The following is a 26,450-nucleotide window of genomic DNA, read 5'->3' as shown; positions in this document are numbered from 1 at the left end:
TTTCCTTTCAAAAAAAAATACTAAAAATGTTAAGACTGAAAGGAGTAAAGCCGTAAAGGTTAGACCACAGTGCAAGAAGGGACTATTTGAGTAAATCCTATTTAGTTGCATTATTACAGGGTAAGCCAGTTGCCTTAACATAATGCTCCATAATAGCTTAAGCATCTGGCAAGCTATACACTATGTGTCATTCTTTTTACATCAATACAACTAAATGATTAAATCCAATGCATTAATGAGAATTACCTGTTAGAAAATAGCAATTCACTTTCACCATAAATTTAAGAACAGAAACCTAGCAACTCGCGACATACTTGGATTCAAGGAGCATGGTGATGCTACCCGTCTCAGCAATATCTGGTTGCATTCACTACCTAACCAAACACTTGTAGATAAACAAAACCAAAAAAAAAAACAAAAAAAAAAAAAAAAAAAAAACAAAAGAGAAAAAAAAAAAAAAAACAAAAGAGAAAAAAGGGACCAAAAAAAAAAGTAAAAGATTAGGAGAAGACCAAGGCCCATTATTATTAAAAATAATCAGAAGCTTAAAATTAATGCTTGTGATAAAAACTTTCAGCTCATGCTTCCAATATCAATAATAGTGCAAGGCATAGCAAAAAGCCCTGAAGAGCCGACGACTGCAACAGCATACCTTCATATACAATCAGATAAACTGTTTGACTCATTTGACAAAGCGCCCACATAAACCAGCATGAACCTGCATTTTTTTGGAATGTAACAGGCCAGCCAAGCTAGAAGCTACTAAGCAGAAATAAAACTGAAGCCTACGATATTCTACTTAACACCCACACAAGTCTTCCAGTATCTATTTTCAAATGCATGCAGACCAAAGAAATAAAACAAAAGGCCCATCCAACACAAATGACATTTATGAAAAAATGCAATATGCTAACATACATATATATGTTTACAATGGCAGTAATATGTGAAAGGATATATGTGATTAACTCAAAAACTCAGAACCCAACTGAAGATAATGGGTTCTCAAAAGGCAGTGAAATAAAAAGATGAAAATGAAAATAACATTCTTAGCAAATTATAGAGATCAGTAGATCACATAATAAGATAAGCAGTCAGAATCCTTACATGGGCATACAATTAAGAAATTCACTACCTCTTGACAGAGGTAATAGTCCACCATACAGCAAACTCATAAAGTAGTTTGCTAAAAAAACATTGCACAGTTGATCCACAAGGGTTCAAAGACAATTGTTGAATATAATACCAACAATCATTGCTTCATCAGGTTCCAATTGCCTCCACCACCTGCAATACAAAGCAAACACAGCGAAAGTGTCACACGAACAGCGAGTAATCAAAAGTGACCACTACATCTCCTATGGGAGCCCTCTCTTGTACAAATTAGGATCTGGTTCCTCAAAACCTAAGCTTCAACACAATCTGCTGTCACATTGTTCACAAAATTGGCCCTCACACAAATGGAATCAGAAAGCTTTGAATCAGTGTCCAATACTCCAATGGAAGAAACTCCTCTAATCACCGGTATCTCTATATTCAAATTACAGTATTTAAGAATGACATTGTTCCCTATTGGTGAACTCAGATCCTTCACTGTCACTGCCCTCTGGTTTCACACTTTTTTTATGATCCCCATGATGAAGATTATCATCATTAGAGTTCATTGAATCAGAATTATGCAGATTTTCTTCCAAGATGTCATCTAACTTTCCAGGCTTCTCATTGGCATGCCTTGTGAGTTCATCTTTTCCTCCATTTAGATCATTATTTTCAGATCCATGCTTGCTTTCCAGAGATTTAGATCTTGACCGTTTTCGATGCCTTGATCTGCGTTCATCTGAATGCCTTGGAGATACCCTGCTACTTCTTTGCCGCTTAGCTTCAGTTGACCTTGATCTGGACCTCCTTCTATCATGGCGCTTTGACTTCTCTTCCCTACTCCTCTCCAGCTTACTACTTGAGTGGTGTTTCTCAGTGGGAGATCTAGACCTTGATCTGGAATGCTTTCTAGAATGATGCTTAGGTTTCTCTTCTTTGTTTCTATCAAATTTCTCACTTGTATAATGTTTTCCTTCAGGGGATCTAGACCGTGACCTAGAGAACCTTCTATCATCATTATATCTAGCTCTAGCTTTCTCTTCTCTGTTTCTATTAGAAGGGTGTTTTCCTTCTGGTGATCTGGACCTTGAGTCTCTCCTTTTCTTTGGTTTGTTTTCATTGTAGATTTTAGGGGACAATCTATTTTGTCCATCCGGCTCAACTTGTGGTGACACTGACCTCGAGTGTCTCTCATTCTTGTTCTTGGATTTTCCTTGTTTTTCATCATCAACTTTATCACTGGAGGGATGATTGACTTCCACAGAGTTTGACCTTGATCGCCGTCTATGTCTTGATTTATTTCCATCACTCTTGAGGGATGATTTATTCCTTCGACGTTCTGGAGACCTAGATTCAGCACGAGAAGACCGTCTTCTCTGCGATGGACTTTCCTGATGGCGTTTTGGTGAGTTCGAATCATCCCGATATGACTTTCTAGCTCGAGGGGTTAAACTCCTGCTCTTATTTCTCCTTGAAACGGGTGAACGGCGATCATATGATCTACCAGAATCCCTCCTTCTACTTCTGTCATTGGCATGCCTACTATCCCTATATGATAGGCGCTCATCCTCATAGCTTGAATAATGGCGGGATCTTAGTGGTGACCTGGATCTATACCCTCTTAACCGTCGTGGCAGGGGCGAGAAAGAGCGAGATCTTCGCCTTCGCCTATAACTAATGGGAGATCTTGACTTGGATTTGGATTTGGATTTGGATCTGGATCTTGACCTTGACCTGGACCTGGCTTGAGTATCAGATTGTGACCTATGGAATTAGCAGTCACCACAGAAAAATAGAGTAAATTAAGAAAATACCTTAAGAAATCCATGGAACAGAATCATAGTAGATAATTAACAATCACACTACAGGTATATTAATCACTTCTGCAAAAATGTATCACTTCCATAAATTGATTCTTTAAAGACATGCTCCTGCCCCCCATAATTGATTAATTGCATAAACATCAGGATTCAAGTCGAACTGTCGAAGGCCCCCATCCCATTTAAATGTGAATTTTTCAGTGTATAAAAAGAGTGAATATATTTAGTACACATGAGAAATCACAAATTTAAAGATCTACATAACTCAAACTATTCTTATCAACAAAAACATGACTTCGTTTCAATTAGATATGAGGATGTATAAAAGAGAAGTATAATATTCAGGCATAAAAATGAAAGTTGATTTATGTAGACTTGATGCTTTGGAGAAAACAAGCATGACATACTTGGATTTCTCATCTTCTTCCTTGATTTCAGTGATAAGTCCATCAGCCTTTAGTTTTTTACTAATTTCTGCAGCTCTAGCAGCTGCGAGTTCAGTAGCAGTCTTCATGCTTGCAGCTCGACTAGCTGCCTGTTGAGCAGTATATGCTTGCTGCATTAGCAGAGCCTGCTGGAATTGCATCTGTTGCATGGCAACAGCTTGCTGCATCATCAAAGGCAAAGAAGAAGAAGTGGTAGATGAATTTAAAATGGCTGGTTTTGGAGGAAGTTGTTTGGCCATTTCAACATTCAATGGGCGACCACCGACTTCCATATTGTTCAATGCCAAAGCAGCAGTTGCTTCTTCTGGTTTTGAGTATTCTATGTAAGCAAAGTGCTTTGAGTCAGTAATGCTACATTCAACAATTGTTCCTGAAAAACCAAACAGTTGCTTTAACTGATCCACTGTTAGCAGTGGGCTGAGGTTGCTAACTTGCACAGTTTTCTTAAGGGAATTGGCCTTTGTCTCTTTCTCAGCTGATCAACAGGAAACCAATAGTAAGTATGCAGTCATAATTGAACCATAACATGCAACAACAAATACTTAATAAGTAAAAGAATCAAGATAGAAAGACATTTTTTAGTAGCAAAAAAATATGGCACTGTAGAAAAACAAAGGGGAAGTGTTGGAATCTACAGCTAGGTACAACAACATGAGTGTGAATCTAGTAAAGGAAAAATGTAAGATATTACAGCACTTAAAGCGAAAATAAATAATTAAAAATAGCATTCTCTCTCCTCTTTACTTCTTATTGATAGGTGTCATAGAATATTTTCATTGAGTTGAAACATTGTGTAGGTGCAAAGTCCCTGAACAAATAAGAATAAACAGAGTAGGCAATACCTGAAGAGTCTTTTGCAGAGTGAGTTTGGGCCTGCGCCTGAGCAGCATGGGCTTGAAGTGCTTGTGCAGCAACAATTGCCTGAGCGGCAGCCATTGCAGCAGCAGAAGGTGCCATAGGAACCTGACTAAGTGTTCCCATGCTGGTAGTGGCAGCTAAAGCAGTCATTAGAAGATTGTGAGGGGGGTGATTGAATTTACAATCAGTTTTTGCACATTGACCATAAAGATATTCACGACAAACTTCCCCAAGCGACAAGCCAACTCCAGGTAAAATGACCCCGCCTGATGCTCCTTGAGTAATACCTGGAATCATCCCAAGCAATCCAGGAACTGCCCCAGACACAGAACCAGAGTAATTTGGCATATTTGGCATTGTCTGATTAACCATATTTGGAAATGTAGTTGATGGAGCTACACCCAATAGCCCTCCTGTAGATGTACCTGATATAATGAAAATAAAATAAAATAAAATTCCTCAAGCAATACATGATGACTAGTGAATAATTTACTATCAAACATTTTACAGTAAGTTATAGAAGTCCAAAATCATTATGAGTTGAAGGTGAAGCCATATAAACATGCCAGAGTACTAATGGAATTACCGAGGACCTATTGAGTTACAGAAAATATTTTTCATTCTCCAATCTACATCTCTAGTTCTCTAAAAATTTTCAAGAATATGTTTTCAATAGGAAAACTAGAGAACATTTCCAAATGCAATTATTTTCCAATTTATAAAATCTACTCCCTCTTCTCACTAATAACAGTTCTCCTTGCTATGGGTGTCCAACAAAAGCTGTCACCTTTTATAATAAATTTAATAATATGTAAATCCTCATTACCAAAAATATCCTATTAAATTGAAATTGCAATAAAAAATAACTATGCTATCCATCAGTTATAATGGGCAAAATTGGAATTCTACCCACTTAATTTATTATTCAAACTACACTAAATATACTCAACTAAATCAGGCATTTTTTCCTAGATGACAATTATTTTTGGACAGAAGGAATAACATTAATTGAAATTCAATTTCATTTTCATATAAAAACACCACTGCAAGTGTCCCACCCAAAAAGAGGTGCCTACAATTCAGAGAGGGGATTAGTCACTGTTTCCGACGGTGGAAACCTGGGTACACCCAAAAAAAAAAAAAAAAAAAAAAAAAAAAAAAAAAAAAAAAAAAAAAAACACTGCAAGTGAAAAGTGGGAATAATCAATCAATGCAGCAATTAAAAAAGACAAGGCGTCACACAGACCAGTGTATTCCCTATAGACACATTACTAAATCCTAACACTGAGCAAAATCTTCAGCATAATACTGGCACATAATATTTGTGGATTGGCTGACTGATGAAATTTGGATATGGATGTTTGCTAAGGATTCTTGTAGTCACCTATGGTGTAAAATGGTTTGGCTTTCCTACTCTGCTATTATTCGGGATCCAACTCTCAACACCAAAACTTAAAATTAGAAACTATAAGTAACATAGAGGAACTTCAAACTGCTGAAGTTCTCTGTAACTGCAACTCTTTTGCAGAGTTCACTACAGCGGCTTGGTGCAAGTCTAAGTGTGCAGCCCAGACATACCAAGAATAGAGTCATAGAGAAGCTTTAAAAAGTCCCTAAACCCTAAAAAATCACCCCAACTTTACCCAGCAGTGCCCAATAAAACTTGTACTTATTAAAAGAATAGAAAAATTAGAAACCATAAGTATAAACAGATGGAAACCTATAGATATATTACAGTGCAGTAGCCACACATGAGAGACCCAAACTGCTATGATGTCATAACAATAAAGCCAATTAAGGAGCACTTAGATTTAGCAATCTAGCACTATTCATCAAGAAAAAAAAAAAAATTAAACCAAGGTTTCAACTGCATTCCATCCCATAAGTAAAATTAAACTAACCTCTAACTTATATTTTACATTTTTAAAAATAGAAACCAGTTGAAAATGCTCTCTAAATGTTGTATAGTAGTACTCAAGCTCAAACCCCCCATTGTCAGTACTACACAATTTACCATTAACAAATCCATGATTCAGAAATAACCATCATCAATATGCTCAGAAGTACTTAAACATATTTGCATCTAAAGCTAATGATGAGAAAAGTACCAGTGCTGAAGAAAACAGGGAATGGGCTACCCATAATTGGCTTCCCATTGCACTCCACATAAACCATATAATTTCCTCGGCTGGGAACCACATAGGTCACACTATACGTCCCATCATTCATATCCTTAACAATCCCCTCCTGCTCGGAGCCGCCAACTCCCACTCCAGGAGCAACCTTAACCTTAACCTGCGCCCCACCGTGGAGCAATTTGCGACCGTCTGCGTCCTTCGTAACAACCGTGAACGTGGAGGGTGCGCAGGCCGTCCCGCCAGCGATGCCAGGGCCGGCCGCCGTGCACTTGTTGGGGTCCAAGGGGCCGATCGGCTTCTTGGCCAGCCTCTCTTCGTCCTCCTCTTCCTCGTCATCACTATCCGAAGCTGCGGTAGCAGCTACGGTTGAGGGGTCAACGTTTTTGAAAGTAGCCTCGAAGGCAGCCTTCGCGGCGGCAGCTTTCTCGGCTTCACTCTTCAACTTGGCCTCCTCGGCATGTTTTACCCATATCGGCTTCGCCGCCGCCGTCGCCGCCGTCGAATTGCTGTTGCGATCCGCCATGAAGGACAAGCAATTCGCCGTTGCCCAAACCCTAATGTTGAGAATCACTTAGATTTTACCCAAAACGGGGGAACGAGGAGTGAATGAGCGAAGTTAATGAATGGATAGCTAGCAAAGTTTAATCTAAGGGCAATTTCGTAATAACGCTATTGTCATGTTGATTGTTGGAAACACGTGAAGAAATACATTTGACCCATATCAAAAATTTGAATATAAGGTCATCTCCAATCACACGCCAAAATATTATTATGATGTAAAACTAGTATTGTACCCGTGCGATGCACGGTCTACAAATAAAATTTTAATTTACAGTGTTATTGTAATAAACAAAAATGGATTGTATATATGATAATAATAAAATATACATGACATAATAATAGTAATAAGTTCGAAAATTGTAATTATGTTTACAAATTGTTAAAAACTTCATGATAAACGACATTAGTAGTAGAAGTACAACTATTATTAAGATCATTACAAATTATAATTTTTAAACTCATAGGATTGCTAACCCTAGACGCAGTAACATACAATTGGCCATGTACAAACACTGGTTTCTTTAGTAGCAACCCAACATGAGTGAGTGTTTGACCTTGACTTTTATTTATTGTCATTGCATATGACAACATCAATGGAAATTGTTTCCGTTGGAATTTGAAAGACAATCTTGTTTCTGATGGAGCCATAGACATTATAGGTATCAAAACCGAACTACCAGCATTGTCACCAGTCATTATTTTGGCTTCAATCACATGCTCGGACAATCTTGTGATGACCAACGTTGTACCATTGCATAAGCCCAAAGAGTGATCTATATTTCGCAACAACATTACAGGTGATCCAACTTTCAATGTTAATGCATGATTTGGAATCCCCGAACATCGCAACCCATTAAGAAATTCTGGAGTGTGCACATCTCCAAGTATACCGTTGTCTGAATCTACCTTACACACAGTGTCACAACTGAAATATGTTTTACTCTCAGCTGTATGCAAGGCACTCATATACTCATTTATTGAGTTCTTCACAACCTCTAGAGTTGGTGTTAGAATCGCACGACTTTGCATATAGTTGGGGTCACACCTAGCATTCATAAAATCCGGGAAAATGTTATCAACAATTGTCTGAATCAGGTCACCAATACATGGAAGTAACAAATCATTTTGAAAAACAACCTCTGCGTAACCAAAGAGAATAATATACATCATTCAGTGTTACAATAATAATGTACAATGCATAACCAATATAACTTACATTAAATAAAATTTTCTTTTCCATATATACATTAATATACTCGGGATGTATTAAAAAAAATAAAAATGTGTCATTCTCCTGCTAATGTCCGTTCCATATATACATGTACATATATTAATATACATTAATATATTGTACCCGTGCGATACACGGATTAAAAATTATAAATTTGTTGTTATGTTATGATATTAAAAATTCTTAGTCTTATTAAATTTTAAATATAAATAAATTATGTAAATACTAAAATAATAACTTTAAGACCCTCAAGGCGTTTAGTTTAAGGGAATTTAAATTTCCTTCCCACTCAATTCCCACCAAATTTCAAAGGCGACAAATTTTTCTTGTTTGGTTGAAAGGAATTGCAATTCCCCATTTTCATGGAATTAAAATCTCATGTCCCCCCTCAGATTTTAATTCTTGGGATTATCCATTCCTTTTTTAACCTAAAATTAATGTCTGACAATAAAATAGACATTTTGGACTTTATACTACTTATTCCATTTCTATACTATTTATTCCCTTTCATCTATCTCGGATCAAAACTTAAGTACCCACATTATTTCCTGATATAATTTATGCTTCAATAAGATTATCTCCTAATTTACTAATAACAAATCTCATTCATGGCATTAAACAATAGATAACTTAATAATAATAATAATAATATTGTCAAAGGTCTTGTGATCAAGCGACATAGTTGTGGCCCCAATAAGCATAAATTACAGAACTAATTTTACTTTATATTATATACATACATACATACATACATATATATATATATATATATATATATATATATATATATATATATATATATATATATATATATATATATATAAAAGCAAGGAGATATTTAGAACTAATTCTAGATATGTTCTTGCATTGACGTATATTATACTTTCCTAATTCTGGGCTAATGTTATGTAGAAATCTCCATTTCACTCCATGCGAGAGAAGAACATCTAAGCTTAAAATTTCTTCCTCTCACTTTCAATCTGAGTATTGTACTTTGCAAGCTCCACTCAAATTGATGGTGGCAGGTTCTTGGTTCTCAAATCATAGTTCTCAGGCTGAAGTTTTAGAAACTTCAACCTCAGTGCATGGGCAATCTGTTGTCTACGATTGGTTTTTGGGAACAATATCTTTGAATTTATAATCAAGATGAGGTAGATTCTTAAGCTTTTCGCCAGATTCTTCAGTACGAACGAACCCACTTCTTTCTTTGGAACAGATCGGCGAAGGCGATGCAAAAATTTCATAGTTTCAAACAACGACAAATGAACTACCTCGGCCAGATAAGTCAATGCACAGGTTTAATTCAGATTACCTCCTAGATCTATATCTAGGTTATCATCTGATATGTTCTTCAATTCATATTATTTATTATGATGCTTTGCAAATTGTAATCAAATTGAGGCCCGTTCTTCATTCTAGATTCATAATAGTGAGATTACAGTTGTATAAACTTACATGTCCTACATGATTTTGTCTATTATAGTTTCACATACTGCTTGTTCTTCAACTTTAGTTTTGGTGAATACTCTACAATAGGTCTGTTCTCGGTGGTTTTCACATTAGTAATGTCAGTGTAAGTAAAATTTTAATTGTTTTGAAAATTTACTAACCAAACATGCTCATAATATACTTTTTTATTTTTTGGAAAAATGCTCATAATATACTTGAACTGTATAGAAATCGAAACTGTGAACATACATGTGTCCTGTGATTGTTGTTTCCTTTTTTTGCCAATTACGGTAGAACTCGTTAACTTCTTCATTATCTCTTAACTTGCTTACTTCCCGATTAATATGCTGGTATTCTATGTGATGGTATTCTATGTGGATGAGTAATAAGTGATATTCTATGTGAGGCTATTTATATTGCAGGTTGCTATCAGTCAACCACTTTTTTATTGGAAATGACAGACGAGTAATAAGTGGTATTATGCTTGGTTTCAATATATTTGTATTTAATATTGCTGTTCAGGACCTTTTTTTTTATTTGATTTATTTGATCACTTTGCAGGTAGCTATGAATTTTGCATTGGAAATGACAAATAAAGTGTACAGCTTCCTAGATGTGTAATAAGTGGTACTATGTATTGCGTATCCAACCTTCCATATATCATCAGTACTACTATGTATTTGTACCTTGCTAAACGTCTGCGTTTTGATTGAGCGGGAGATTTTGCCATTGTTGTTCCCTAGGCCTGTGGCTATTTTATATAGTAAGATTTTGGCGCAAAAGAGCTCCAACCAACTGTAAATAAGCATATATTTTAGCATTGATGAATACTGTTGGGTCAAATATAGGGTAGTACTATTCATCAATGAAAAAATGGGGATGAACTTTCTTAACCTATTGAAGCAGCCCAAAAAGTAAACAGTGCTGATGAACTTTCTCAACCTATTGAAGTCCAAAGAGTCAACATCGCAATCTCATAACCTTCCGTTTGGGAGAGTCACTACATGACATCTGAACACAAGGTGCTTGACTTGTATCTTTATTTTGTTTTTATATGTTTCTATATTTCTATATTTTTTAATACTTTAGTGACCAAGCATATCAGTATAATAATAGGGGGTCCCGAGATCATCCTAAAGCTTTGCTACGGGGTTCAGGGAAGCGGTAGAGGAGTGTGGGCTTGAGCATTTACCTACGGTGGGCTATCTATTTACGTGGGAAAGGGGAAGGACATTGAATTGGGTTGAGGAACGACTTGATATGGTCTTGGCCGATGAGGAGTGGTGTAACAACATTAGGTGGCTAGGGTTTTCAACATTGAGACCCGCAATTCAGATCACTTGACTCTGTTTCTAGACATTTATGAGCCTGTAATGAGAGGGGAGAAGACAATCGTTCATATTTGAGAATGCTTGGTTGTTGAATGATGGGTGTAGAGGAAATGTGTGAGAGGTGTGAGAGGAAATAAGTGGGTTGGAGTTGCAGCGTAGGCTTGAGCACTGTGGCTTGAGGTTGGCTAGGTCAGTGGATGATAGATTTCATAAGTTTGGGAGGAGGAGAGATATCAACGGGGAGCTTCGTAAAATTAGGGGCCGAACTGATGAGGCTTCTTTGGGGATAATCTTTAACAAGGCGTTTGGTTGGATGTAATTTAGTTGTAATTGAATTGTAATTCAATGAAGACCTCAATTACAATATTTGGTTGGTACAATTCCCGCTTGTTGAATTGCAATTCAATGCTTGTGCGAAAGAAAAAAATGGGAGAAATGACAAAAATATCCTTGTTGATTGTTATTATTATTATTATTATTATTATTATTATTATTATTATTATTATTATTATTATTATTATTACACAAGGATATTTTAGTCTTTATACCGCTTTTTCCTTCTCATTCCCAATAATTCTATTTCTCTCTACAAAACAATGTAATTTCAATTCCTACATTATTCCTACCTTATTATTTTTCCACCGAATTGCAATTCATTTCCTTCCTAACTCCTTCCTCCCAACCAAACACCCCCTAATTGGCTAGATGGGAGTTGCAGGCCATAGATAACTAGGAAGATACATACTGGAGACAAAGAGCCAAGTAACATTGGCTTAGGGAAGGGGATTCCAATACGTGTTTCTTCCATCAGTACACGTCTGGAATGAAGATGAAAGATTTGCTAAGTAGGCTGAGAGATGAGACATGAAACTGGTTGAGGGGAATAGTATGAAACTGGTAGTGATTGTATATTTTGAGAAAATTTTTATGACGAATTGAGCTAGCAATTAGGGGGACTATGTTTGACCTGATCAACTCTCGGGTCTCAAACAATAACAATGAGGAACTAAGGCGACCGCTCATAGGAGGTAAAGTGATGGAGGCATTGTTCTCTATGTGTAGAGATAAGTCGCTAGGACATGATGAGATGACTCCAGGGTTTTACTAAAGTTGGGGGGGGGGGGGGGGGATTGGGTAGGACGTTACAGTGTTTATCATGAAATGTCTTGATGATAAAAAATTCCCTATAGGTTTGAATGATGCATGATGACGTTTATTTTATACTATATTTTACCCCATACTTTGACCCATTATGAGCATAAAATATCCAAAATCATGTGTGTACTGAGAGTCTGAGACTTATTTGTGTGATTTATGTTCTTAGGCACATTTATTCACACACAAAAAAATAATAATAAAGAAGGAAGCATTTAGAGGCATTTTTGGTCAATTTTGGAGTAAAAAGAACCTGTTCAAGAAGGATTGGAGTATTAGAGCATCAAACAAAGAACAGGGAGCACGCCAGGAGAACAGCCATGGCCAGAGGCACGACCATGCCCCTGGTGGTGCCAAGGCAAAGCCATTTCTGAAGGAATTTGGCACAACCTAATGTATGGTTGTGCCAATTTGAGGTAGTGAGCACTTTTTTTTGGGGCCGAATTAGGCACAATCGTGCTACTATGCGTATCCTAAACACTATTTAAACGCGTTTTCTACTGTATTTTGTAATGAGGCGAACCCTAGATAGTTTCAGCGGATCTTCCTTTATTTCCTTTCATCTTTTAGGGCTAGATTAGCTTAGATTACATGTCAACACACATTTCCAAGCTTTTAATCACTGATTGAATTCGAATTTAACCTCAACCTTGCATATTCATATAAAAGCTTTTATTTACTCTTTCTTTTATTTCCTCTGTAATGTTCTTAATATTCATGTGTTTTTTACTTGTTATTGTTTATGAATGTGAGTAGTCTGAGTTGGGGTTGGATTAGGGATTTATCCCATTCATAAGTGCTAATATGTAGATCTTGCATAAAGGAGAGAAATACCCAAGTATAGGGTTCAATCTTGTGAATAAGTTTGTGTTTGAATCTAGCTGATTCTTGATGTGCACAAGGATTGACTTGTTTTTGGAGAGTAAATCACACCAATGACAGTTGGGTGAGGAACTCGAGCCTCCTTCACAACCCAATCTCACCTTCAAGGGTTGGGGATTTGGGACCCAAGAATGCCTATGAGCTTACAGTTTGGAATTGGTAATGTCACAAAAGTGGGACAATTCTTTGCTCTAGTTCTAAGATCGAAAGATCTAGAACTCTAACGCGCATTGTTGGTGACCTCTTGAAATATGTGTTTCTCCCCAATCTTATTGGATTGTTTGTGCACTTAGGAGGTGGTTATCCTTGATCAATTTCTCTATTTATATTCATGATGATTAACTCTTTGCTTTAGTTATTTTATCCTTGTTATCATTATGATTTACTATGAGTTGATTGCTTTGATTCTCAATGATCTTAAGTCCTGGCTATAGTGAGTTGATTGTCATGAAAATACGTGTCATAAACCCCAATCCTCAGCGGAACGACATTCTAAACACGTAATAGTTTACTATTATTTTTTACAGTGATAAATGTCAATATCGTATTGATTCCTAAAAAGCAAACCCCGGAAAGGGTGTCCGATTTAATACCAATAACCCATTGTAATGTCTTTTGCAAGATCATGGCAAAAATGTTAGCAACTCGTAGAAATTCCTGGGTGAAATAACCTTAGAAACGCAAAGTGCTTTTGTGCCTAATAGACTTATCACAAACAATATTTTAATTTGGTGGCGGCTGAGGTAGGGCATTATTTGAGGAGGAAACAGTTAGGTGTTATGTGATGTGTTGCTTTGAAACTCGACATGGCTAAAGCTTATGATATGATGGAATGACAGTTTCTTAAGGGAATGTTGGAGAGGTTGGGTTTTGGCTTAGGGTGGGTAAAACTAATTATGATGTGCGTGACCACGGTCAGGTATAATGTGATGGTTAATGAGGAAGTGGTTGGAACTGTGTCTCTTACAAGGGGCCTTAGACAGAGAGACATATTGTCCCCATATCTTTTTCATCATTTAGGTGCAAAAACTGTTGTAGGATGGGAATGGAATACTTGTGATTTGCGTGAGTTGGTAAAGGTACTGCACATGATTTGGATGGCCAGAAACAAATGTGTGTTTGAACAAATTTTGCCAACTCCTCATGCGATTGTAGTGAAAGCTAGAAGAGATTTAGATGCTTGGTGAACAAGAGTAGAACGCAAAAGGAGAATGACGTTTACATTACCTGCATCGATAGACCAAGATGACGACATTAAGTTTAAATGTAAGGTGGATGCAGCGGCTGATCCCACGATCAGAAAAGTAGCGTTTGGGATTTGCGTTGTTAACGATGAATGAGTATTTCTTGAAACAAAAAATGGTTAGTTAGATTGCATCACCAATGCCCGACTAACTGAAGCAATGGCTTGTTGCGTGGCTCTATCCTGGATCAAAAGCAAGGCCATGTGCAACATCCAAATCGAATATGACTGCCAACGGTAGTTCAATTGGTTGGTGTTGGATCTCAGCACTGCACTATGCTTACTTTCTAGGGGGTCCCGGGATTGCCGGAAGTCAAGCATGCTTAACCATAGAGTTCTATGGTACCTGGTTTCCATATTATACTTAAAACCAATTGGTGATAAGTAGGTGGACATTAACCATTTAACCACATCTCTCTATAGTAAGTCATAGCGCCACGTCTCGAATCGAGACAATCCTCCTCCCAGCACCTGCCGCAACGTTTGAACACCAAGCCTAGTTGCACAGCATGCCTGACTCGGTCCTTAGCCTACGCGCCCATCACCCCCCTCTTGGGATTGGATAGCTTTCGCATCGCCATCAATTCGATCAGTTCTTAGCCTACGCGCCCATCACCCCCCTCCTGGGATTGGATAGCTTAAAGTCAAGCACGCTTAACCACAGAATTCTATGGTACCTGGTTGTCATATTCTACTTAAAACCAATTGGTGATAAGTAGGTGGACATTAACCCTTTAACCACATCTCTCCATAATAAGTCATAGCGCCACGTCTCGAATCGAGCAGGCGTTGAACTCGGCTAACCCGGCCGATGCCCTACAATTGGAAAGGTTGTATCACAATCATATTTGGGTGTTGTGTTAAGCATATGCAGAGAACTGGTTAATCCCATTGATTCTTGTTCTATATTTTCATTAGAAAGTCAGCGGACCAATCTGCACACATTCTTGCAAAGCTAGCATGTAGTTAGTTAGGTCCTAGTTTCTGGGAGTCTATTCCCCTGATTGTATTTCCATCTTATTCTTTAATTAATCAAGTGTTATGTTGGTTTAAAAAAAAAAACAAATTATACCATTTGAAAGATGTTATCAATGCATAAAACAACAATCCTCTGGCTATGCCTTGCAAGATAGATTGAGACATTGTGGTAGGCAGTTGAAACGGTGGGGAGGGCACTTATTCCATGATTTTGGGAGAAGAATAGAGACACTGAATCGAGAGATGGGCACACTCAAAGGTAGATTTGATGCAGGATCACTATCCAAGTTCCGTGATTTGGAATGCCAAGTAGGTCACCCGCTTTCCAATGAAGAGGCTTTTTGGAAATAATGTGCCAAACATCATTAGTTGAGAGGTGCGGATCGCAACACTAAGTATTTCCACAAGTATGCTTCTGGTCGTAGGAAGAAAAACGTGATCTTGAGACTGAAGTGTGATAATGGGGAATGGGTGGAGGGAGTGGACTACGTCCTTTGGTGACTGAGTATTTTGAGAGGATCTTCACTTCTGCTGGTAACCCAGGTACTTTTTGTATTGAGTCTTTGCAGGCTTGTGTTACTCAGGAACGAAATGCGGAGTTACTACACCCCTTTAAACTTGGTGAAGTTAAGGCAACCCTCTTCTCCATGGGTGCATATAAGTCCCCGGGCCCATATGGTATGAACCCAGACTTTTATCAATATTTTTGGGACCTAGTAGGAGGAGATGTTACTTCCTTTGTGCTGGAATATATTGGTAAGACTTCTTTTCCTAAAAATCTAAATGATGCTAATATCGTCCCTAAGAAATAGTCCCTTGAGGTTGTTTCTAATTTAAGGCCAATTGCTATGTGTAATGTTGTTTACAAAGTTATAGCTAAGATGATTGCTAATCGTATGAAACCACTCTTTGAAAACATAATCTCTAAATCCCAGAGTGCCTTCCTCCAGGGAGATTAATTACTAATAATTTCCTAATTGCCTCTGAGGTAGGGCACTATCTGAGAAGGAAACAGATTGGTAAGGCTGGGTGGGTTGCACTAAAATTGGATATGGTTAAGGCTTATGATTGTATGGAATGGTTATTCATGAAAACTATGTTGCTTTGACTTGGCTTTGATGTTAGGTGGGTGGAACTGATTATGTTGTGTGTGACCACAGTTAAGTATAAGTTTTAGGTTTTGGTTAATGGTTGTCCTACTGAGGTTATTTCTCCTACGCGAGGCAGGGGGATCCCCTCTCGCCTTACTTATTTATCATTTGTGCTGAAAGGCTCCCACTTTTGCTCCAAGAGGCTTAAACTAAGGGATATATTCATGGATGTAGGGTGGTAGGGGACTCCTATTGTCTCCCATTTATTTGTTTGCTGGTGATAGTCTTTTGTTTTTTAAAGCAAATTTACAAGAGGCCACATAAATCAAGAGGTGCCTGAAAGTTTATGAGACATTTTCTGGACAGGAGGTGAATTTTCACAAATATGGAATTTCCTTCGGTCGGAACACGAGAGGGGAGGAGAGAGCAGAGGTGGCGGATGCACTGAATGTTACTGAAATGAGGATTTTGGTAAGTACTTGGGTCTCCCATTTGTCATTGGTCGAAATAGGAAGCAGGCTTTTGCCTATATTGAGCACAAGCTGAGACTAAGATTTGGTTCCTGGTGTAAGAATTTGCTTTCTAGAGCAAGTAAGGAGATCCTCCTTAAAACTGTGGCTCAAACTATGCCAACTTATTCTATGAGTACTTTTCTGCTTCCCACTACTTTTTTTGTGAATCTCTGGAGTGCCTAATGAATAAGTTTTGGTGGAGCAGTAGAGGTAATAACATGAGAGTTCATTGGCTATCCTGGGACAAAATGTGTCACCCCAAGAAGTGTGTAAGTATGGGTTTCAAGAGCTTGCATGATTTTAATTTAGCTTTATTGGCAAAACAAGGCTGGAGGTTGCTTACTAGGCCAGACTCTTTGGTGACACGAGTATTTCGGGCAAGATATTTTCCTAAGGATACCTATATGGATGCCAAGCTTGGCCCCAACCCAAGTTACGTCTGGAGGAATATTATGGCTAGTCAGGACATCATTAAGAATATAATGGTTGTAAGCGTAGAATTGGCAATGGTTCTTCCACCTATATTTGGAGACACACATGGCTTCTAGATGATGAATACCCTATGGTCCCAACCCTGCCTGTGCCCAGGTCTGGATAATATGTTAGTAGTTGATTTAATGGATTCTAGTACCCAAGGATGGAAAACTACACTGATTTGGACCATGTTTGATGACAAAGATGCTAAATTAATTTTCAAAAACATTGTTAGCACTGAGTATGGTGATATGTGGTATTGACATGATGATATTAATGGTAATTATTACTTGCATCACAAATTATATTTTATATTAAACTAATTAAATTCAAATTAATAAAGTTTTAAATTATGAGAAACCAAATTATTTAGTGTAAAATAACATTTGGTGTAACGCGTTGGAAATGAATAAAATTTGGTGTGAAAATATGCTGAAAATATTTTTTTTTTTTGATGTGACATTTGGTGAAGATTTTTTATGTTTTGGTGTAAATTAGGTTGGAGATGCTCTAACATTGCTAATTATTATTGTTGTTGTTGTTATTATTATTATTTGATCAAACATTAGCAAATTATATCATACCATGTCCACCATGTTGTATATAAAAATATTATTGAAATTATATACAAAAAGTTAGATACATACAAATGATACCAAGCGTAATAAATCTATGTACTTAGATTAGTGAATTTATGTATTTACAATAATAACTGTTATAAAGGGGTGGAAGGTAAGTTGAATTTCAATTTAACAGTTTGTGTGTCAGATTAGCAGTATGGACTAAAATTAATCTGTGCTGAATATAATATGTGATGCATATAATCTGCGTTGAATATAATATGTAGTATATATGATGAAATTTGCGTTGAATTATGATCTGTAGTGTATATTATGTAGTATATATGCTAAGATTTATGTTGAATATAATATGTAATATATATTCTGCAATTTGTGTTGAAATATAATCCGTACTGCATATTCTATAGTATATATGCTGAAATTTGTGTTGAAATACATAATAGGTTGATTTCAATGGAGATGATGATTATGAAATCAATAAAGAGGGGTAACAATTCAAAGTCAAACTTGCAAGTAGAAGCGGTACATGCTGGGCATGAGATATTTCTAGTATACCATGTCTACATCACTACATGTAATATGTGTCATCTTCGATATTGGAAGGGAACCTCAAAGAGTACATTGACTCATGTTATTAAAAAGAGGCTTATCTATGAACCTACACACATGCACTTCAACCAATGAATGGAGAGCTATTATGGCCAAAGACATAATGTTAGGAGATACTTGTCCCAATACCCAAAAAAAAAAAAAAGACTAGGAGACTAAAGAGAAAAAAAACATGTGAGGCAAGTGAAGGTCCATCTCGTCGTAACAAGTGCACTTCAACTACGTGTACCACTACCTCTACCTCTGAAAAGACAAGGGTATTAAAGAAGGGGAAATAGACGTGTTAAGTTGTTCTCTTCGTAAGAACCTAAGTCATTATAAAACAAGATGTCCTAATAAGAATGCAAGTGGTACAACTACTACGTTGTTCTCATTGTAGTTGAAATTGTTATTATATTAATTGCTTATGCTACTTTGTTTTGTTGTAGATTGGTCAATCACGAGAACCGGTCATTCACCCTTGATCAAACTCAAATAATCAAGCATCATTGAACTAATAAAGCAAATGATAACATTTAGATGTAGGAACTTGTAGTTTTTTTTTTTCTTTGAAAGCAGGAACTTGTAGTTTGTTTATGGCGCATTTTACTATTAGAAACTTAGTTATATGTTGAATTATGGTTTTGGCATATTTTTGTTGTTGACTTGTTGAGTTTTTGGAATTGAACTTATATGTTGAATTATGATTTTGGCATATTTTTGTCGTTGAGTTGTTGTTTGGCAAGCCTATAACTTGGTGTTTTGTAATCTTATGTTTTGATGACTCTGACAATGGATTGTAATATATTTTGGTGGATTGTATATGATTTTTCATGCTATTTGCAAACTCAAATCTACTTCAAGTTTACTAATTGTATATTACTCCAATCAATGTATGTTACTTGTTGGATAATGAACTAAGACAAATAATGAACTTGATGACACTTTCTTTGTGTACATTACTTTTTAGATAATGAACTAAGATAAGTTTAAACTACAAGATCCATGTGGTAACAAAAACAAATTTTATTCAAAACTCAATAGATAGCTTAACTAGATACATACACATATGGGAACAAACATAAACTAAATCAATATATTATTTTTTTTCTTTTTTCTTTTTGAATGTTACTAGCTCCTACTGAAACACATTGAGGCTTGAACTCACAACATTCCAAATGAAAGTCCAACCCGGGTACCATTAGACCACATAGTCTTGGTAAATCAATATATTATTAAATTACAACAAAGTTATCATAGATCCATATGGTTTTGCCCTTTGTTGCAAACTTACAAACACAACTATTCCTCCAACAATTACAAAAATGTTTTTTTTTTCCCTTTCAACTTCAGCTTGAAAACCCTTCTCAACATCACATCGCAATTGTCGAATTTCTTCTATAATTTTTGACTTCATATTTTTCAACTCTAATTCAATCTCACTTGAATCAGATTCAACGTTGTCCTCATTCCATAACATACTTTTCCAGATAAAAAAAATTCACATCCACCTTTCAAGACAATACAAGCATACAAAAAAAAAAAATCATAAATTTTTAAACACAAATTGTTGTTGAAAACCGAAAAATAAATTTAAAACAATAATTCAAACCATAACATTTTAAAATCTAAAAATGTATACAATACATGTAAATTCCACCGTTGACACTCAGAAAATTATTGTCCATTATCTCGTGATACACATAGTGGTGATTTTAAATTTTTAATCCACAACGACAATATAATGATGACTCATACTGTAAATTTGGTCTCGGTTTTGAGGGAGATGATAATGGTGAACCACTCCAACAAGAATATGTCATCTCCAAAGAATGCAAAATAAGAAGAAGAAGCAACAACATCATCGATGAACTGAAAAAATAAGAATAAGAAGATTAGGGCAGAAGAAACATGTAAAGAACAATAGAGAAAATGGGTGAAGTGAAATTAGGGCTTATTTTAAAATATGATTTTTCATTTTTTTTTTGTTACCTATGTTTATGCGGTGAGCCAAATATTAAGATTATTGCCAAGTAATTTGTCATGGAGAATTTTGTAAGAAAATTGTAAATGATAAGAATCAAAATCATTGAAAGTTTGTAAGGATGTATTCAATTTAGAATTTCAATGACTTTTGTATACTTTTTAAAATAAAAAGTTGATAAAAGTCTATGAATGTTTTTTATATAGACTTTTATAGAGTTTTATAAAGTTTTAAAAAGTTTTGAACGACTCTATGAAAGTTAATCAAAGTTTATTAAAATCTATCATTTTAAAAGTCTTTAAAACTCTACAAAAGTCATGATTGACTACACCTCCCTAAATAGGGAGAGAAAAACATTCAAAGTTGTTAGAAAGAAAATTTTAAAATCTTGGAGTTTATGGTTGGATTTTAACTAGAGTTAATACCCAAAATGGTCCATCGACTATGTCATAATTATCAATTTGGTCCTCAACTACCATTCTTACCTAATTAAGTCCTCAACTATGTAACTTTTACTCAATTAAGTCCTCAACTATACAATTCTTACCCAATTTAGTCCTCTGTATTAATTTGACTGTTTGTTGACTGTCAAAAGTCGGGATAAAATTATAATTTTACAAGATTTCTCCTTCCTCTCCATTTAGCAGCGCCAAACCATGCAGCAATACACTCCGATCATATTTCGATCGTCAAAAAATCGTTGGAAATCAAATTCATGGGCTATCCGATACATAACCACTACTTCGATACTGACAGGTTTAGAACCCAACCGGAGCTTATTGCTACATGGGTTGGCGTTGCTAAATGAGGAGGAAGGAGAAAACTTGTAAAATTACAACTTTATTTTCACTTTTGACAGTCAACAAACAGTCAAATTGACAAAGGACTAAATTGGGTAAAAATTATATAGTTGAGGACTTAATTGGGTAAGAATGATAGTCGAGGACCAAATTGGTAATTACGACATAGTCGAGGGACTATTTTGGGTATTAACTCTTTTAACTATTTATAGTTGAGAAGGAAAAATCTACAAAAGTCTTAAAAATAAAAAGTCTACAAAAGTTCATAACTTTTTGAATACAACATGACTTTTAAAGACTCTTTAAAAATCGTAATCGAATACCATACGAATTTTAAAGACTCTTTAAAAATCTTGATTGAATACCGGCTGGCTTTTAAAGACTCTCTAAAAGTTTGAATTGAATACCTCCAAACTTTTGTAGATTGAATACACCACCTAAGACCTTTCTTATAGAAATTAATGAGTAAGTTAAAAATAATAAATAGTTAACAGAATATTCCGTTACTAAAGTTTATACTAACGGAGTTTAGGTTATTTAAGGGAAGAAAATAATATAATAGAGGGTAAATAAGAAAAATTATTAAAAAAATATATAAAATTACAATAATATGAACCATTCATTTTAAAAAATAATACTACCTACATTTTTTTTTGTTCCGGGGCTTAATATTATTAACTCTTATAGAATTGTAGAAGAAAAAAAAAAAAAAAAAAAAAAACTTATCAGTGTAAAACAACCCCATTATTGCTGACCTCTGAGTTTTGTCTAACATTTTCCATCTCTGTCCCGAGAGAATCAAGAAAATCTCCTTCAAGTCCCTAAACTTTCTCCTCGAATTTCTCTCTACTTTCCACCATTTTCCCTAGAAAATCTTCCCCGGATCTCTTCGTCCCCATCGCAACACCATAATCAAACCTAGTCATCCGAATTCCTTGCTTCAAAGGTCAGTTCTTCCTATTTTTTCTTGATTTCTGTATCCATACCCATGCAAGTACAGAACATATAGTTGCTTATTACCTGTTAATACTATCTCATGGAGGTCAAGATTCTGAATTTATGTGTTATATAAAGAATTGGAATTTTGGGTTTTGTTGAAATTGAGGTGTTTATGTGAAATTTGGGCTTTTAATCAAGTGGAGAAGTTGCTGATTTAGTGGTTGGACATTTGGGGGTTGGGCGGTGGGTATAGTTGATGATGCCGCAGCCAAGAAGAAAGAAATGGACTGAGGCCGAGGAGAAAACGCTGATTGACAAGTATGGTGAGATGGTCTGTGATGGGACTTTAGCTAAAATGAAAACTAGGGAGAAGAAGTATAAACCCATTGCCTTACATGTGAACAATGTGCACAATTTGAGTGATCCCATTGCATTTCCATGGCAGTGGACTTGGAAGGATGTGTCGACTAAAGTGCAGAACATGAGGCACCAGTATTCGCTCGTAAAGCAGAAGATTAAGAAAGAAGGGGATGGTGGTGTGGAGGAGTTTGATTGGGTGGAGGGGCTCACGCATTGGTCAAATTTCCTTAGGTACAAGGAGGTGTTTGGGGATGTGGTGCTTGTGTATAACGGCGGTGAATCGATGGCGGTTGTGGGGGATAGGAATGAGAATAGTGGGGGGTTTGATGGGAGTGGTCACGGGATAGAGCTCGTGCAATTTGGGCATTTGAGTCATTCCGGGGATGGTGATTTTGGAGGAGGGGGTATTGATGGGGTTGAGAATGGGGCTATGGGATTAGGGTTTGATTACGATGGAGAAGAAGGCGAGGAGAACTATAATGGTAGTAATAAGAGTAACAACCCTTTGAAAGAGGATGGGGAGGATGGTTTTGTTTATGAAGATATCGAGCCAACGGGGTTCGATATCCGGAAGAAAAGGAAGGTATTGAAGGGGCTAGAGAAGAAGGCATGGGGTTTTCTTGCCAGCCAGTTATCTCAGTTAAGGGATATGGAGACTCGATTTGAGCAGCGTGAGGTTGAGAGAGAGCGGGAGAGGCAGAGAAGAGAGCATCTTCGTATGGAAATGGAGCAAGAACGTGAACGGAAATGGGAAGAAAAGGAACGAGAGAGGCAGGAGAGGGAGAGAGCGATCGAGAAGCTGCGGAGACAGAGGCTTCAAGAATGGGAAGCGATGGAGAAAGAGAGCGAGGAACGAGAAAGACGAAGAAGAGAGGAAGAGTTGATATTCGAGAGAGAACGGGAGGAAAGAACGAATAGGAGGAGATCGGACTCGAAGAAGAGGATCGACGAAATGATAAATCACCACAGAGCAGAAATGACCCAGATTCAGACCAGGATTCTTCATGAACAGCAGAATCTTACTAGTCAGCTGCTCGGTATTCTTTCCCAATGGACCGGGCATCCAACTACGCTTTCTGATCATACTGGAGCTAGCAGTCACTATCTTTCACAAATGATGCAGAATTTGCACCACGTTAACACTATGGTGCACGGTGATGCAAGGGTCGAGGGAGACAATCAAGAAGATCACTTCATCGTCGATGGATGAAAAGCAAAGGTCATTTATTTCTCACAAGATTCTTGTCACTATGTATTACGTGAAAATCTATTTAATGTACTTACCTGCTCTTTTCTGTAAGTCCTTCCTGCTTTTTATTGAGTACTCACAGTACATAGGGATTCAATCTGCGAAATGAAATTGGCAATGTTTATCAACATAATGTCATATTCCTTGTTTATAGATTTTTTTTTTTTTTTTTTTTTTTTTTTTATATATCTTCTATGCTCTTCCTCCATTGCCATTGTTTATAGAAAGTATACCTTAAGTACTAAGTAAATTATGAGCAATTAAGACCATCTTGATTAAGGAATTGGATTATGCAGACACAAATCAAATATTGATTGTCTAAACTGACCTATACATTTTGAGAGATTTATTTATTTTTGCTTTATGAGGAGTAGATACTTTGTGTATTATGCAGTGTATCTTTAACATTGCCAACTATTTAATTAATTTTCTAATCCATTCAACAGCAATTTCAATTCTGATATGGGTGGCTCGGGTAAGTTCCTTTTTATCCCAATTGAAGCATGTGCTCCATCTCAACTAAAAGTTTAAGGTGATAGTTGGACTACACATTTATGTTTATATATTATGTGGGCCGTCCTCTTGCATGGGGTTGGCTCTAATACTAAATGAAAGGATGTGCTCTGTGTCTCCGTCTCTAAACTGATAGTTGGACTGCACATTTATGTTTGTTTATATATTATTACTCCGTATATGCTCAACAATCCCTTGGAAAACCTTTTCATCATGATTTGCTAGCTAAGTCAAATCAATTGGCATTATCTTGATTCACCTTGTTGAATGTGATTTATTTATTTTTTATTTTTTCTTGTAAAATACTCCGATGATTATGTCATGTAATGTGTGTAGTCTTATTATTACTTCATGTCCTCATAACTATTTCTTTGTAATGATGATGCCATGTTTTAGCTGCAGTTAGTTTGATTGATGTGTTCATGACTTAACCGTCCTTAAATCCACCGCTTGGTGTGTTGGTGTTTTAGATACTAGTTCAAATGCGGACAGTGCTTCACATGCGGCCGGTGCGGATTCACCATCAAGTATGCATAAATGCACCACACAGTGTTCGGAAATGCGCCTCAATGAAATGTACCAATGCAACACAAAATGCACCACACACACACAAAAATGCACCACACCTAATGGTGCATTTCCGAACACTTTGTGGTGCATTTATGCATACCTAATGGTGAGTGATGCTGCACGGGAAGCACTGTCCGCACCTGACCTTGGTGTTCTATTTTGGATATGTTTTATGTTTGGGCAGCTATAATAACTTAAAACCTTCTACTAAGGCTGAAAATAGATCCATTTTCAAAATTATAAAATGTTGTTAAGATTAACACATAAATCTGGTAAGCAGATGATGTAAAATGCCCCAAAACAAAGACACGCTAAAAGCCTAGAAAAGAACAACTGTGTATCTTGAATTTATGCTTTCTTTGAATTTGATTGTACTAATGTGTATGTTTGGAGTGAGCCATAGAACGGTAACTAAAGCTTAGAGTTCATTTCTTTTTACCTATTTACCTTGTATAGTGATTTTCTATAACCTGAAAACGAGTTTGCTTTCTGGGTTTCTTTGACTGATTCTGCAGAATTTCATATAGCCTTGGCAGTTTACGGAACGCTATGCACCGATGACGAGAGATTCAAAATGAGTGAAAGCAGAAAGGAGATGTGTTTGTTAATTTGAAGTAAATTAATGATTTTGTAATATGTTTTTCATTCTTTTGAATTGCTAATGCTTTGGTATTTGATGCTCCAAAGATGAGAGAGACTTGCTAATATTTGCAACTGATCTTTTTTCACAAGGAAATATTATGTGCCCTCGTATACATATACTTGTAATCTCCAAACTTCCATTTGTTACTTGTACAGGAAATGGATCCAGCTTATTTGATCTGTGAAATGACCCTCCATGTACATATACTTTTTTTTAATAAGAATTCTTTTAGTTGGTTACAGTTTCGAAAATCATTTCAATGCTAGAATTAAGAAATTATTTTGCTCGAAAGGATTAAAGGAATAAGCTTACGAAAGAAATATTAGAAACTTTAGAGCTCACACAATATAATAAATATATTTTAAAATTATACAAAGTAGCTAGGGTCCCTTGACTATTGCAATTTACACGTAAAAGTTCATGTTTAATTTTTTATCGATTTAGTCCCTAAACAATTAAAATTTTATCTAAAGTAGTCATCTGTTACATTTTACGTTAACTCTCTATCCAAATTAGGGGTATACTCGTCCTTTCAACTTTCAAGTCCAACATAGTATTTGAAATAAGGGCACTAGGAATGTGGCGAACATTGCCGGCGCTCCTCTGGCAGCGCCACCAGTGAGGAGTCAGAGGTGGAGGGCATCTGACGTCGACAAAGGGTCGTGTTATTCCCAATTCTATTCCACGGGTAATGACTCTACCGATGATGGTTGCAGCTTTACCTATGCATCGGAGTTTGAGATAGCGGAGATTGTGGACTCCTGGCAAGTCGTCAGCGATGGAGTCCGATTGCTCGGTGGATTTGGAGAAAGGGGTTGGTGAAACCAAGGTGCATTTGGAGAAAATTGAAAGAGATTATAGGATTTGTCTTTTCAACTTCAAGAGCTCCAATTCTGAAACTGAGGTTTCAATTCAACTAGGATGTTCTTGCAAAGGTGATCTACCTTTTACTCGCA

At 36.4% G+C, this 26,450-nt stretch overlaps 2 protein-coding genes and 1 long non-coding RNA gene across 9 annotated transcripts; 2 read left to right on the top strand and 1 right to left on the bottom strand.

Moving 5' to 3' along the window:
• Positions 1-70: 70 nt before the first annotated feature.
• Positions 71-6,975, bottom strand: LOC109178982. Of its 3 annotated transcripts, none has more exons than XR_002053799.1 (6): positions 6,331-6,975; positions 4,207-4,647; positions 3,326-3,839; positions 1,108-2,862; positions 653-718; positions 71-385 (listed from the first exon to the last, which is right to left on the bottom strand). XR_002053799.1 is itself a non-coding variant. In XM_019328536.1 (4 exons), the coding sequence occupies exons 1-4, from the start codon at positions 6,881-6,883 to the stop codon at positions 1,551-1,553; spliced, it is 2,820 nt and encodes a 939-aa protein (XP_019184081.1). In that variant the 5' UTR covers positions 6,884-6,975; the 3' UTR covers positions 1,022-1,550. The 3 variants fall into 3 exon arrangements, 1 of the variants encoding a protein (XP_019184081.1); XR_002053800.1 differs by having other exon boundaries at positions 71-374; XM_019328536.1 differs by lacking the exons at positions 71-385; positions 653-718 and having other exon boundaries at positions 1,022-2,862.
• A 4,194-nt stretch (positions 6,976-11,169) lies between these two features.
• LOC109179015 lies at positions 11,170-26,355 on the top strand. Its single transcript, XR_002053807.1, has 3 exons — positions 11,170-11,180; positions 13,832-13,836; positions 26,271-26,355. It is a non-coding gene; the product is annotated as an uncharacterized LOC109179015 (long non-coding RNA).
• LOC109179014 (matrix metalloproteinase-2-like) lies at positions 21,955-25,667 on the top strand. Of its 5 annotated transcripts, none has more exons than XM_019328582.1 (2): positions 21,955-23,738; positions 25,650-25,667. In XM_019328582.1, the coding sequence occupies exon 1, from the start codon at positions 22,416-22,418 to the stop codon at positions 23,727-23,729; it is 1,314 nt and encodes a 437-aa protein (XP_019184127.1). In that variant the 5' UTR covers positions 21,955-22,415; the 3' UTR covers positions 23,730-23,738; positions 25,650-25,667. The 5 variants fall into 5 exon arrangements, with proteins under 5 accessions (XP_019184127.1, XP_019184125.1, XP_019184126.1 ...); XM_019328580.1 differs by lacking the exon at positions 25,650-25,667 and adding an exon at positions 25,367-25,606; XM_019328581.1 differs by lacking the exon at positions 25,650-25,667 and adding an exon at positions 24,215-24,298.
• Positions 26,356-26,450: the final 95 nt, after the last annotated feature.

This window comes from Ipomoea nil, unplaced genomic scaffold (assembly GCF_001879475.1).
Source record: "Ipomoea nil cultivar Tokyo-kokei standard unplaced genomic scaffold, Asagao_1.1 scaffold0875, whole genome shotgun sequence".
NCBI lineage: Eukaryota > Viridiplantae > Streptophyta > Magnoliopsida > Solanales > Convolvulaceae > Ipomoea > Ipomoea nil.
This window is presented reverse-complemented; position numbering and strand designations above follow the sequence as displayed.

Coding starts and splice junctions, on each gene's coding strand:
- LOC109178982 (XM_019328536.1), bottom strand. CDS start 6,883: ATGGCGGATCGCAACAGCAATTCGACGGCGGCGACGGCGGCGGCGAAG. Junction 3,840..4,206: donor CTCTGCAAAAGACTCTTCAG/GTATTGCCTACT, acceptor CCTGTTGATCAG/CTGAGAAAGAGACAAAGGCC. Junction 2,863..3,325: donor GAAGAAGATGAGAAATCCAA/GTATGTCATGCT, acceptor CTAATTCCATAG/GTCACAATCTGATACTCAAG.
- LOC109179014 (XM_019328582.1), top strand. CDS start 22,416: ATGATGCCGCAGCCAAGAAGAAAGAAATGGACTGAGGCCGAGGAGAAA.